The 14,777-nt window shown below is 41.5% G+C and overlaps 1 protein-coding gene across 1 annotated transcript; it reads right to left on the reverse strand.

The window, feature by feature from the left end:
• Nucleotides 1-3,137: 3,137 nt before the first annotated feature.
• Nucleotides 3,138-12,140, reverse strand: LOC115575410 (G-protein coupled receptor family C group 5 member C-like). Its single transcript, XM_030407463.1, has 5 exons — nt 11,848-12,140; nt 8,888-9,124; nt 6,023-7,024; nt 3,986-4,089; nt 3,138-3,910 (listed from the first exon to the last, which is right to left on the reverse strand). The coding sequence occupies exons 3-5, from the start codon at nt 6,987-6,989 to the stop codon at nt 3,812-3,814; spliced, it is 1,170 nt and encodes a 389-aa protein (XP_030263323.1). The 5' UTR covers nt 6,990-7,024; nt 8,888-9,124; nt 11,848-12,140; the 3' UTR covers nt 3,138-3,811.
• Nucleotides 12,141-14,777: the final 2,637 nt, after the last annotated feature.

The following is a 14,777-nucleotide window of genomic DNA, read 5'->3' on the forward strand; positions in this document are numbered from 1 at the left end:
CGATAAACCTCATTGTTTGCTGTTGTTCCACTAGATGGCAGTGCTCCAGCAGAGAGGACATTGTTTGTATTGGGAACTAAAAAATGCTTTTAAATAACATAGCTTTTTAAAAATGTATTTTTGGTGGCACACCATGCACTGCTATACATGTGGTTTTATGGCTGTAGTAGTGACAGTGTTAAATTAGTTGAAATCACAATTTATTTATATTTTAAATGAAAAAGAAATAATTTAATTAAGCAGTCAACCATGAGGTTTGTCAGGTAGCTGATCTGGAGCTTTTGCCCAATTGTCAGAGTTGCACAAACTGACAGATGACTTGATTGCCTGCGAAGATCAAGTGATATTTTTCAAGAAATAATAGTAGTATATTAAACATATAAACAGTTCATACCTTGTTTCTATTTGTTACCGCTCTGAGAGCCTAAATCCTTGGATAGTTAAATCACATCAGCCTTTCTTAATGCGGGGCACTTATTAGAGCCTGGCACAGCTATTTACTTTTTGTAATCCTTAAAAGGTTTACCTTCATGAACACGGCCTTTGTTCAAACACTGGCGTCTGGGACAAACTGTACAATTTCAGCGATATTTTGTTTGGCATGTTCAGATCTAAAAGCAAACACTATAGTGATATTATGAGCAAGAGATATCTACTATATATTACCACCACCAGATGCTATTACCTATTAATACTGCCTCCCTGTTGTCTGGTCTGTGGGTTCACAGTCATTCCTGTTCCATCAGCTTTTTTCCCCCCGTCTGTGTTTGTCCACTGAGGGTTGTCACAGTGACAAGGAAATGCATTAAGTGGGGACAGCTGTTTGTGATTGGTAGGACTGACTCCCTGAGCTAAGCTCCACTGCCACTGGTCATGTAACCACCCGTGTCCATGTGCACATGACAGCTATTCATATTGTCAGGGGATTTACAGCTGCTGTCTGTCAGAGAAAGATGCTGTTTTTGATTTCAGCTCAAGTTACTGTGGATCAGGGATTCATTCAAGAGACTTTTCACTTTTCATGATGCACATATGCACATGTAACATAATGTTGCTTGCACAGCGTGACTAGATTGTGGATGTTAGACAGCTAAAGAGGCAAATGTGGTATTAAACACAGAAAAGGCTGTGTCTAATGTTTTAATGCTTTATCTGCTAAATTTGACCGCTTCCTATCTGCATGATTTTTGTAGCTCTTTGCATTCCCGACCACATGATCAAACGGGCCATTGCAGAGTAAAATCTGGACACACCCGCACATGCTCTCTGTTCCGTTTGATGTTCAGTCGGTGAGCAGTTTCCTCACTGAGCAAATACTCACGGCTGCTGACAGAACAAGGTGGTGGGAGTAAATGGGAGAGAGCCTACTCAGCCTGCTGCTAGGCAGCCAACACTCACTCTGGAGCTTTGAAAGTGTGTGTGTGTGTGTGTGTGTGTGTGTGTGTGTGTATATATGTGTGTGTGTGTGAGAGATAAATTATTTGTGAATAATTGTTTCTGTCCCTGTGGAGAAAATGGAGAACTCAAGTTCAAGCAGAAGTCAAAGCAGCTTTACAGCACATGCTAATGTGTCCCTTCATAATTATGAAAAGAAAAAAAAAAAGAAATGTTTTTCTTCTTCACTTGTAGTGCTGTGTATCCATCCAGATTGTTTTAGTGTGAGTTGAAAGTTTTGGAGATTTCAACCGTAGAGGTGTCAAGAGTGGCACTCAGCTTGTGGGGCTCAAAGTGCTGAAAAACTACATTTTAAAAACTCAACAGAGATATCTCTTTCCAGAATTCCTGACCCGGTTACTCGAGATAATCCGCAGACCTTGTGTGAACAGTTTCATGTGGGAACTATGTTCTTTCTACTGAACTAAGCATGAATCGCCATGGAGAAGGAAGCTTGCACCCACTCTTGGCTTGTGCTATGTAAACATTCATAACATCTTCGCTTTGCTAGCTTAGTTAGCTAGCTAGCCTTCAGTCCATGAGCTCCTCTCATCTCTCTATCCTGTGTCTCCTTGTCTCTTCCATCCTCCTGTCTGGAAATTGATATCAACATACATCTTGAAGGATAATCAATTCCTAAAATGCATCTCGGGCTTGCTGGAGGAGCTTTACGTGAGGATGCACAGGTGTATCATTTGTAGTCTTTTTGGCACCTGTGACATAACAGAGGCCCGCTGGAATATACAAACCAGGGTTGAAGCAGGAATCTACAATTGTATAACACCTCTAAGATGATGAAATATTCTTGCCTTCACAAATCGTGTGGTGCCTCGTAAAGTTCAGTTCTAGCCATGTATTTCACCTTGATATTACACATTGTCACATTGTGCCACGTTGTGAATTGAATTTAGAGTAAATAAGTTGCCATAAACAGTCTGACAAAGATAATAAAACAGCGGGAGGCTATAACCAAACAATAAACAGATAATGCGGCCGTGCCACACGTCATATTTCATTTCCCCCCCGAAGCACAGGTAAGTCATTTTGTTAAAAGTATGTCGCCTTGACTCCTCTCTCCTCGTGTCTCATCGTAGAGAGGGACTAAGGTGAGAGGAAAGGAGGCGAGAGTGTACAAACTGAGAAATGACAAGAGGGGAAAGAATAGATGCACGCTTCCTTCTGTGCTGCAATACAGAAAGAAAATAGTTCCAAGCAACGGGGTCATGATTTTTTGAAAGAGACATTGCTGTTGAGTTAAAAAAAAAAATAAAAGTATTTTGGCGCTTTGAGCACCACAAGCTGAGTTCCATCCAGTTCCATTATGTTTGTGTGAAGGCAGACATCTCTACGGGTGTTCTCTCCAAAACCACCCAGAACAATAAATAACACTACAGGTATTTGTTTTTCAATTTTGCCATGAGCTGTCCCTTTTTAAATTCAAACCAGAAAGGAGAATTACGTAAGTTCATTATCATATGTTACTGTTTGGGTGGTGTAACATTCCCACACGATCCCTCTTGGCGCCACCTAAAATAGACACAATCCCTGCACGAGGCCTCAGGTAGGACTGTTAAAGCCACATATGTAAATAAGTCCTGGGTGCAGTGTACATGGTGATCCTTTTGACACTTCCTGGTGTGCTGTGCCACACCTTCCTCCTTTGTGAGCTGTCAGTTGTTACAATCCAAACATCCACACAGGGCTTACGTAACCTCAACGGGTTTAATAAGTTAGAATTTATACCTTTCACATAAAATTACATTCTTATAAAGACGCTACAAAATCATATGGCTTTCACAGGAAGTCTGAATCACAACGTAATGTTTTACAATCAATTCCACACAATGTATTTATGATAGAAAGATACTTGTCAGAACTTTCAATGCACACTGATGAAAAGTAACATGTAACAGTCCAATAAGACCTTTAATCTCTCTGTAATTAATGCTTCACAACTGTTGCTCCAAAATCAACCTACTGTGGTTCATGTGTCAGCTAAAAATGTATAAATAGTTCACCTTTTAGATTTCGATTTTAAATAGAACAGTTGTTGCAAAGTAAAAGCTTCCCTATAGAGCTACATACATGTCTACACTCTTTCTTCATGATTTTTTTGCGAGTCCAAGGAGTGAAGCTGCAAGCTGATTTATAGCTGAAAGTTAAAACCTCTAAGGCACTAGTTGCCTGAAAATCGAGAATGGAAATGAAATCTAGGAGCTTCGCTGGCCGCTCTGTATACATTAGCCTTCGTACGCTGGCCTTGGGTTGATATTGTTGGTGTCGTTTTAACAATTGATTTGTGACACTCAGCCCTTGTGCATACAGAGCAGACGAGCAGTCGATAGTTGGAACTGTGAGGTCCAGCGCGTGTTGGTCCTTAGGAGGGAAAGGACTCGATCGAGCGAGGCAGGGAGCTGCCACTTCCTGGAATCAAAGACGGGGCTCTGGGTCGAGGGAGCATTGCGTCCTGGTCCATCTGTACAGATGTGCAGAGACGTGATTATTTCAGCTGTGACAGAAGAGGAAATTCTGAAATTGTGTGCACACCCACCTTGGTCAGACCCTTGGCGATCAGGGCTATTTCAGTAGGCTGGTACACACCACTTCGTAGCTGACCATTGTAGACACCGTATGGAGACACTGGCTTTGTGGGTACTGGTAAAGGAAAGGTGGAGGATAGTTTGTTATTTAAAATCTCTGCCATTGTTTAAAGAGATGACAACAGTTACTCGAACAAACCACATAAGTGAATCATTATTTGCTGCATCTGCCAGGGTAGATCTGACACATCAAAGACAAGTTGGACACTACAGTATGTCTTATTTTAAAGATGATGGCAGATGCCAGAAGGGGAGAAACAGTATGGAGGCGATTTACAGCTGCTCTGACCAGGAATATGACTCAACGAGAAGACATGGTGGGGGGGAAAGGATGTGGAGAATCAGGCATCTATAATGGGGAAAATGGCTTTTAGAATCGGAAATATTTTCACTTTTCACTCGATGAATTGAGGATTAATCTCAACCAAAGTGGAGGTGATTGTGGAAAGACAAACCAAAACTGTTGTGGTTTGTTTTGTTTTTTTGTCGAGTTAATAAAGAATATGATGAGTTACCAAGGGGATTAAGCTCAAAAACTTGAATCTTGAAGTTGTAAAGTTATATTTTTGCTTTTTGTGAATAAAATAGGTGTAAAAATATTTATTATCTTGACATGCGTGAGTTTGAGACGTGAGTTTATTTTGTTTACTTACAAGTTGCAATCTCGCTCCTTATACACCTCCCAGCTGAATCTACGTAGACTGTCTGACTGTTGCTTCTTGCGCTACAAAGTGTTATCACTGTATGTGACAGGACAAGCCAGGGCTTTCTGGTTAGCATGCTAACTCCTGTAGATATCTCTGCAGCACAATACATGGATGCCTATTACATAACAGCATGTTTTTCGCCGCGCTGTTGATAATGTTCGTTAACTTTTTGAATGTTTTACACAAGAAAACATTTCTTAAATATTACTCCTCTGAATATTTGACCACTTCATTCACTGCATTTACCATCCTGACAACCAGTCAGTAGATAAACCCGATGCTCACAGTACTAGTATAGGTAGTGCTATGAGTGAGGCAATGTTAGACTTCCAAGCAAATCCCAAATACATTTATTAATTGAAGAATTTGTAACTGTGATGTTGTAACTGTTGTTTCCAAGGAGCAGACTCTTATGGGTGCTGCCAGGCACGGTGGACAAACTAGCAGCATGCTGTGGGCGGGCCTGACCTCTCAGGCAGGTCAACATCAAAGAGAGTGCTACTATCTTGTCTGATTAATTTTCCTGGCATCAGACAGACTGTTTTTTGCATGGCAGGCGCCACTCAGTTCCACACATTTAAGGTATTGACACAGAGAAATACCCTTCCCCTCTCTTCTCACTGAACAGTTGTCGCTGGTTAAACGTGGATGTTGTTTATTTTCACGCAGAAAAAATACAATTCAACTTCCTGGAGATTGGGGTGAACGCGACACAAACTGTTTGTTAATGCACCTGGTTTAATCCCACTTGCAGCTAAAAGTAAGCTTAAAGTGGGTTTTAGGGCTCACTGCACTGCTACATAAGAAAACACATGCAAATACAGGACGCTGCAGATGGCACAGCCTACAACTGCAACTGTTGTCCAAGGACATAAGAAGTGATAAACGTGGCTGACACTTTACTTGCTTGAGACATCCTCTTGAGAGGATCAAATGACTTGAATCACATGTATTTTATTACTAGGAGACTAAATGACAAGTAGCAGTAAAATGGTTGCTGTGTTCGCTGCTTTGTCTGAAAATGGAAAGAGTAGTCTGACAATTATTTCACAATCTTTTTCCCTTTGGCTCCGGAGGCAACCTCAGATTAATGCCATCTCCCACTAGCTGGCTCGCTATGCTTCATTATTTCATCTGTGCCCGGTGGGAAGTGCATGAATGAATCATTTAATTGGAGCGCTGTCTTGCTGATTCCTTTTCTATTCTGATGATTCAGCACCCGTCTAACACATACTGTGACACTGTTATTGTGAGATGAGATCGTGGTGTGTCGTGCTGCACCTGTTGGAGTCTCGTCCATAGTGAAGGCTTTATTCTCAATGTAGATGTTCTGCTGGGGTGGCACCGGCTCCTTCAGGATGTTGTCGTAAACCAGGCTCCTGGCAGGATAAACGTCTCCATCGTGTGGCTCCTCCTGGTCCGGGTCCTCCAGGGTCAGTAAGCAGATTTCTGGGATGGTGTAGAGGAAGAGGAACACCCATGCGTTTGACACCACAGCTACAGCCAAAGTAGGGTCGTCCCAGGACGGATTCCCAGCCGCTGTGTTCCCGTGGATGTACATGATGATCCAAGCGACCCAGATGGCCAGTGTGAAGAGCCCAGTGAGGAGGATGAAGGCTCCATCTCGCCGCCACTGCTTGTGCTTGTGTGTCAGCGAGGGAACGGGCATCAGCACCACAGCTACCAGCAGAACCATCACGTACATCAGAGACAGCACAAAGTCCTGGTTAGCGATTCTGCAGGACAGGTCGGGGATGACGACTTCGGCCGGGCTCCGGACCACGGTGATGATGAGCCACTCGGTGTTGATGATCACCTCCACCAGCCACAGGCCCAGGGCTCCTGTGCACAACATCCAGCTCCTGGGCCCCCGGCCTCGCCGCCGCAGCAACGCAAGCCACAACCCGTGCATCAGCAGGCAGGCTAGACATCCCGAGAACAGTACTCCAAAGAGGAACCTCCGTGCCGCACAGCTGGTGGAGTATCGACCCACGATGAAGGCAAAAGTGAGTCCAAAGAGTCCCAGAGTGAAGATGAGGATGCCCGCCTGCAGGGCCACCATACCCTTCCTCTTCTTGTCCGTCACAAACGGTAACGAGGCCATGAGGATGACGAACAGGACAAAGGAGGTCACCACACCGGCTGCAGCGACGGCCTCCACCACAATCCCCCACACTGTCGTCAGGTCACACAGGTTGTAATATATGGAGCTGATGCTGGGGTTGCAACCTCTCGGAGCTTCAGCCATGGCTTCACTGCAGGGTTTTTTGTTTTTATTTAAAGCTGCAACAAAAAAGCCCTGGTTATTTAAACATTCATGCAAATATACTTACAAACTAAAAGTTTTGCATCCATCCTTTAAGAACTGAGTTTGAATGCCAAACCAACCAAAGATATTTCCATAGACGATCGCTGTCTACGTTACACTGAAGCTGCTGCCCATTGAAATACATTTACACGAGTTTCTGAAGAATCACGCAGTGGTCTCCCCTGTCTCTAATCACAAACATTGGATAGTGTTGTAAGCACAACATTGGTGGACAGCGGATGATTTAGGGGCAGGGGTGGAAAAAAATGTGCATGCAAATATACTTACAGGCTCTAGTTTTGCATCTTTCTTTTAGGTACCAGTGTGCAGAAAGTGGGGGAGAGAGTGCACTTCACCATGTTTTGTCCTCTAAAACATAATAATATAAGACATTTTGAAAATTTCCAGTGGAAATGTTTTGAATTTTACTTTAATTTGAATCGGTTTAATGACATTTTCCTCTCGCAGCATCCAAACATCAACTGAAGAAGGTCACCGTCCAGTGAAAACCATGTAGCTTCAGATTTGACGTTTCTCCAGTTTTGATGTAAATGAAAATATTATGATACAGATACATAATACAGTGGTACACCTGTCCCAAAGATGAAAACGGCCTTTTATTACTTCCCGCACGAGAATTCGACCTCTGGGCAAATATCAGGCTAATTCTACTGTTTATTCATTTAATGTATTTGTATCGGGAGGAGCTTGTTGTGTTAACTGATGCCACACACGGCAGCATTAATAGCCAAAGCTAATTTGAATACCCGTCCCTGGATGAGCCATAAAAACACCAAACTCAACAGTGCATAGAAACAGTGCAAACACGAACTCAACTCCCGAATAACTAATATTAATAATAACTAACTAGAACGGTGCATTTAGGGTTTGGGCTGTAATCAATATGATAATGTTGGTAACACTGACTGAGGCAAGCCTGTACAGTCTAATGCAATACAACAGCTCTACCTTTACAAATGTTACAATGTTCAGCTAGTGACACTTAATAATACCCATCCATCATCAATAAATGGTACATTTATAGTTAAAAAAAGTTTAGTTTATAGTAGTGATGGGATGTAAATCAGTAGATCTACTCAAGAACTGCGCTTAAGTATAAATGCGCTTAAGTATAAATGCAGTGCCTCCAAATAATGGAGGCACTGCATTTATCTGAAAACTTCAGTTACTAGTTGCTTTGCAGTTTTCACCATGAATCGGAGCCAAAGTTGTGATTTGTTCTTCACTAATTTTTAATAATCGGTTGCAAAACGTTGACAAAGGTAGTAACAAAAGTGCTGAATATGGGATCAGACAAGCAGTCGACACACAGTACACAGCATAAACATAGCCTATATTTAATATACTTCTCATTAATTTTAATCGTATTGCTTGATACTTTAGGACTTATGCTACTGTTTGTATGAGTGACTTTCACTTTAACTAAAGTAACATTTTAACAGAATATATTTACTTTTAGATAAGTATCAATTACAGTACAGTTAAAAAAACTTTAAAAAATGTATAAACCATTTATTAAGCAATTGTAAAGGTAGGCTATATATATTTAGTTCATAAAGGCCATTATAGATAATCTACACAGTTTTTATTAACCGTTCACAAAGTTTTTGTAAACACCAGGAGCAACTTTACAGTCAACAATCGCTTAACAAATTGTTTATAAAGCATTTTTAAAGTGAAATAACCATTAACTCAATGGTAACTAACTCCGTATATTGATTATGATTATTATAAAGTGATGCTATAAGGTTTAAGCACAGCGTGACGCACATGGACGCGTTGAATGAAAGGAATATACGATGTAGTGACTTCTTTACCTGGACCGACGCTCCTAACAGGTGAGTCTGAATGATGTATCCAGGTAGGCTCAGACGAACGGACGCGTAACTTTGCAGTAAAATATTACTTTTCTGTTGTACTCGAGCCTCCTGCGCGGCTGCTTCGACCCCGTTCAAACTCAATCGATCCACAGGTGGGGGTTGTTGTTTTCTTCTTCTTCTTCTTCTTCTTCTTCACGGCCGCGCCTCCATCTGTCCTCTCCTCGTCTGTCGCAGCTGGATCATGTTAGAATAAAAGATAAAACAAAATGAACCCACAGATCAGAGTCCGATGGGAGCAGTCCGCACTTTACTGTTTCTCCTCCCGTCGGTGCGGGTTCTCTCACTGACCAGCGGACCCTGCCCGACCTCTCCCGCTGTGTTTGCGGCTTTGCATATTCTGTGAGATTAGGTCCCCTCGGCCTTCTTAATTGTTTCAGGGCAGCTTACATCCAAACAAAGGGGCCACTCATCTCTCGTGACACACTTCCACCGGTAATATACGGGGGGCTGTGAGCTGTCTGACATGCGAGCACGGACACTTTGTTTCCGGGGGCCACTCATGATTAATGGCTTTCACGTTTTGTTTTTTTTTTTTGTTTTTTTTTGTTTTTTTTTAGTGATTAGATCAGTGGTGCAAGTGTTCAGAGTTTTAACCAAGAGATGGAGGTGGAAGAGAAGTGACCCCACTAAGTGAAGCAACACCGTAGAAATACATTAGCCTATTTAATTGTTATCAAATGTGTTAAAGTATACTTATTATACCATTTCAGAAAATAATATAGTTTCATACAGTATAATATGCATTACATATTATCCAGTATAATACACAATATATATTATATAGTATATAAAACTGTAAGTAAAAGTATACTTTTACTTACTGTATTATGATTAAATGAACACTTTATAATAAGTGACAAATGCCATATTGTGATATGGTGGACGACGTAGAACAAAAAATATATTTTATAATCACACAGGTGGCACTTTCTGTTCTGTTGGTTATATTGTAACCATATAGTTATAGTGTGTTTTTAATTCCTTATATTAATTCTAATCCACAAAGTAACAGTCCTTACTGTCCCAGTAACTAAAGTTAGAAGACACTGGAGCAGATAGTACAATATTTTCCTCTGAGATGTAGTGAGGATAAAGGAGGATAAAATAAAAAGTGGCAGAAAATGAAAGTACCTCAGAAGTCTGCTTAAATAAATCCACTCACACTTTTCACCACTGTCCTTTACTTAATTCAAATAAGTAATGCCAAAGTACTCAGGTACTCATCTGAGTGTTTGGATGAATTAAACTTAAATGTCATGTTTATGATGCATTTGAGTGCTTTTATATACTTTTGGGTAGTTTAATGTACTTTAATGCGTAATATTCTACAAGATCATCGTGTTGGCAGCATCGCTGTCCTGTGAAAATCATGTATGTGTGAAAAGTCAACGTTCAGTTTGGGGACAACACATTTTCCAGCTAATCGAAAAGGTTTTTTCTTTTTCTTTAAAAAAAAAAAAAAAAAAAAATGTATTTAGTTTATGAAGTATGAGAAACTTCTCTATAGTGTAGTGAAGTTAAGAAGTTGCATAACATGGAAATGTGATGGGAAAGTACCTTAAAGTCATGCTGAGGTAGCCGACAGTACTATAGTAAATACTTACTTAGTTACATTCCAAAACTGGTTTTGTTTTTATTCTGTTAAGGCTTTCTTCATATGAAATAATCAGCTGCCATATATATTACAGACAAACTATAATATACTATATTTACAGAGGACACATGTTCACATAGTATTCAGTTTCAGAATGATTCACCTCTAATTGATGCTGTTAAGCACTAACTCAATAATCAACATAAACAGGCATCTGAGGAATCTAATCACTCTCAACTCCACTTCAGATCAGGCGACATCAGAGGGGAGAGTGTGCAGCCAGTGTTCAGAGCCACCTGCTGGAAACTATTGTTATGGGAGAAGATGAACTCCTGTGTTACATAATCAAATCAGACTGCACAACAGGATAGATCTTGTCATTGATCTGTTGTGGGCCAGGCCACTTAACAGTCATTTTATTAATAGGAACATTGTTTTAGACGTTTAAATGGTTTTACGCCTAACATTCCTTAAAAACTTTATTTTGTTTTAAATATTTATACATCTAAAACTTGTTGAATATGAATATGAAACAATAACAGTCTTTGTTATTGTGCCTAAAAGGATTCATTAGTCAGTGGGTGTTTTTTGGTGACAGAAAATTATAAAAATGTGTTTATTAAGAGCAGAATTTAGTCTCCCATTGTATTTCGGAGATTGTTTACAACGATATTTAAAGTCTCTCACATCTTGTGTCCTCATTTAGCTGTTAAACAGCAGAACCGTGTCACAGCGAAACCATCTCAGTGTGAGACAACAAAATGCAGTTTTTGTAGCCTACATATCTGTTCTTTTCATTCTCTGTACACTTGCTGCACGCAACATGTCAAATGTCCGTATCAAAAGCCATTTGTGTCATGTTTTGGAGGCCCGATTAACTATAGTGCACCCCCTGCGGGCCCGGCACAAGAGTAAGGTCATCCAGGACACCTTACTGAAGCCGACTCTGGCACTCAGCCCGCACTAAACATACTGTTTACACTGCGTGATGATGCCCCCCGCGGTGCATCGATCCCACAATGGATATCGTCCCGAGGGGTGCTCTAACGAACCGAGCAGCCCGTCAATCCGCCCCTTTGCATTGTGGCCGTGTGAGCAGATTCTTAATAAGAGCTGATCTCAAAGGAGAAGGCAATGTGACCTGAATGAAGGGCATAAAGGGCTTTGGGTTCATTCTGTTTTCATTGTGTGGCTACACGACAGTCGTCTGACTCTGATTCTGAGCTGTAAACCAATCCAAACCAAATATATTTTATAGAATAGTTACAGATTCATGCATTTATAAGAGGCTCATGAATCTTACTTGTGTGCATATGTATGCAGAAAGTCAAACAAACAGAAGACGCCATCACAGTGCTGATCCTGTCCACCTCGTCTGTGTTGTCTCGTCCAGTTTGTTTCAGCTGGATTTCATTAGGGCACCTCAGCAGCTCCGCTCTCCTCCGAGGACCTGTCAGGTTATTCATAGCAGCGACTCGGGTTGGGGTTTCGCAGGACGTCTCTTCTCCTGCATTTTCACTGCAGCCTGGCAGCCCTGGGGGCTTCACAACAACCCAATTCCCTGTGAAATGATGTCTCTCCTCCTTGTCTGTCGCTCTGTCTGTGGGCACGGTAGATGGTGGAGCCGGCACGCAAGCGCAAATGTTAATCGGACTAATGGCATAGTCAGCTACAAAGATTTTTTTATTTTAAAATCAGATGCACGCTGAGCTTATCTTTCTGTGGAGGTCTCAGTATTGACTGACCCATCTCTGACTGACAGATCAATGCTAACTGAGGGATAATTTAAGGCTCATGCCATTCCACATTAAACATACTGTAATGTTATTCCACTCTCTCATGCCGTGTGGCTGTCAAGTGCACATTGACTCATTTTGCCATTTGGTATTGATTATCATTGTATGTTCCCAGCGAGCCGCAAACCATTAACTCCGTATCCAGCTGGAAATATGTATCACACACATTCATTAAATCCTCTGCCCAAGGGCACAGGCTTCATTTCACCATTTGGGTGCCACATTAAGCAGCGGATATCGGGGTCCTCCTGTAGGAAATTTAGAGTGTCAAACATTTCAGTTCCTGCAAATGATTATGCCCCAATCTGTGCCTCTCCTGCATCCTTTTATGTCGGAAATGTCTTTATCTGGTTGAAGAGAAACATGTATAATGAATATGAGGCTTGCAGGTGGATCAAAATAACATCATGTTTTACTGTGATGGAGGAAAATGAGGGGGATATTTTCCCCTGCATCCTTTCACCTGATCCCCGAAATCTCCACCTCTGCCCCTGCCCCTGCCCCTCTGTATGATTTGTGAACAGCTGCACCTGAAGAAGCTGAACACGATCCTGCATAATCACAGGACCTTTCGCAAAGTTGCTACCTAACACAACCTTGCTACTGTCCAAAGAAAAACACCTACCTAAGGAGTCCTAATTTGACCTTGAAATTCTGATCTCAGTGCATAAGAAAAGCAATGTAAAACACTGGGTTGTATGCAGGCACGTGCACACATAAGGCCCAGGGGGTGCTTGAGCCCCTGCCCTTTTTGCCTCGTATTAAAAAGTGCCCTTTTTGAGTGTGTTTTTTAATGAATAAATACCTTCCTGTTGTGCATAGGGATGTGAAATAAATGACGGTATAAAAACGCCACGGTTATCTACCGTACGTATTTCGTACGTAATATGGTGTTGTGTGAGTGTGTTGAGCCTATAAAGCCGCTTCTCTGTCTGTAGCCAAATAATAAACCAGCGTTGTATTGCTTTTTAACAATTGCAGCTGAATTGCATGTGTTCCAAACCTCAGTATTATTATAATGTGAGTAAAATCATGTTGACAATAATTTATTGACACAAAAGAAATGGCAATTGCGTATCACTCACAGCTACACAGGATACACAGCTAAGTAGTTAGCTTTCTATAAGTGCTTTTTAAAATTAATTTTACATTAATTAATCTACATATTATTCCATTAAGGCCTGAAAGAAATTTGGGCACATACTGCCCATTTCTGACTTTGAGCCCCTGCCCCTCTATGATCATGTGCACGTCCCTGGTTGTATGAATAAGTTGTCAGGTTTTGTTACTGTTACCCATCTAGTGGATATAAAGTTGGTTCTGAACCGTCTGAAGTCCCTGTGGTAAGGAGAAACCCATACCAGCAGGGGAACAGACTTTGACACAATATGAAGTGAAGGCTCGTCTGTTCGCTCTTGTTTTACCTCACTGTCTTTCTCAGCCTCCTCCATCGGCTGGGTTCTCCTTCTTTTGCATTGTCGAGTTATTCCAGTTGTTCCACCGTTACCTGTGGACAGTGACCTGGAAAAAGAACGCCTCCTTCCTGTTTTGTTCAGGCAATGGCAGGCACCGTTCCCTCGTGCTGTAATTCTTTGCGGGGAAAGAAATCAAGCCCTGTAGCAGGCCGAATTACATTCCGGTCATTTCTCGACAGTCATTTCAATTTGCAGTCACAATTACTTCAGAATGACACGTTAAAGCACAAAAGTTGTCTATTGCCAATTGAAACTGTAGAATATCCAGTCTGTGTTACACAGTGTGTGATAGCTACACTTGAGGGGATCGTTGAAAAACAAAACCCCCAAAATGTGCACATATCGGCCGATATGCGCAGAATTTCTCACTCCCTAACATTGGTATCAGCACCAAAACTCGTTATCGGTCCGGCTCTAATCAGTAATGTGACTACATGCAGTCCTGATTGGCAGCTGAATTTGATAAACAGAGCTCGCCTGAGATTGATGAACGGCCCCAGCGCCAATGAAATTACCCTCCCATTAGTGAGATTAACATGGCCTCAGAGGCATAATTGCTCTGCGCTGAAAAAAAAAAATGGATTATAAAAAATTTGATTGACTGCAGTTGGTCACACATTTTAGGACCTCAATTACTTTTGGCAGATAGTCTCAGTGGCAGCCTCCTGTAATTAATCGACTAATTATATGGCACTGATTGTACTTAACTTAGATCTCATAAATAACATTTTGCAGCCCGGAGATTTGCTGCATTCTGAGTGCCACTGAAACATGAAACTGTGTTAACATTGATTGTTCATAGTGCCCCAAAACTCGCCTGACTTTTAAACAAAAAAAAACAAAACCATTAAGCTGAGTCCTTGGCTGGCCCGGTGCCGCCGATCAATGCCATGTAACATCCAAAAGGGAGAAATTCAAAATCAAAGCTGTCGCTATAGCAACGCCCCTGCCAGATTCCACCA

The sequence above is a fragment of the Sparus aurata genome, chromosome 23 (assembly GCF_900880675.1).
Source record: "Sparus aurata chromosome 23, fSpaAur1.1, whole genome shotgun sequence".
Lineage (NCBI taxonomy): Eukaryota > Metazoa > Chordata > Actinopteri > Spariformes > Sparidae > Sparus > Sparus aurata.

What these genes read in the sequence shown, in the direction of transcription:
- LOC115575410 (XM_030407463.1), bottom strand. Translation starts at nt 6,989, where the DNA reads ATGGCTGAAGCTCCGAGAGGTTGCAACCCCAGCATCAGCTCCATATAT. An exon ending in TATGGACGAGACTCCAACAG is followed by an intron (nt 4,090 to 6,022) that starts GTGCAGCACGAC and finishes TTCCTTTACCAG; the next exon opens with TACCCACAAAGCCAGTGTCT. An exon ending in TCGCCAAGGGTCTGACCAAG is followed by an intron (nt 3,911 to 3,985) that starts GTGGGTGTGCAC and finishes ACATCTGTACAG; the next exon opens with ATGGACCAGGACGCAATGCT.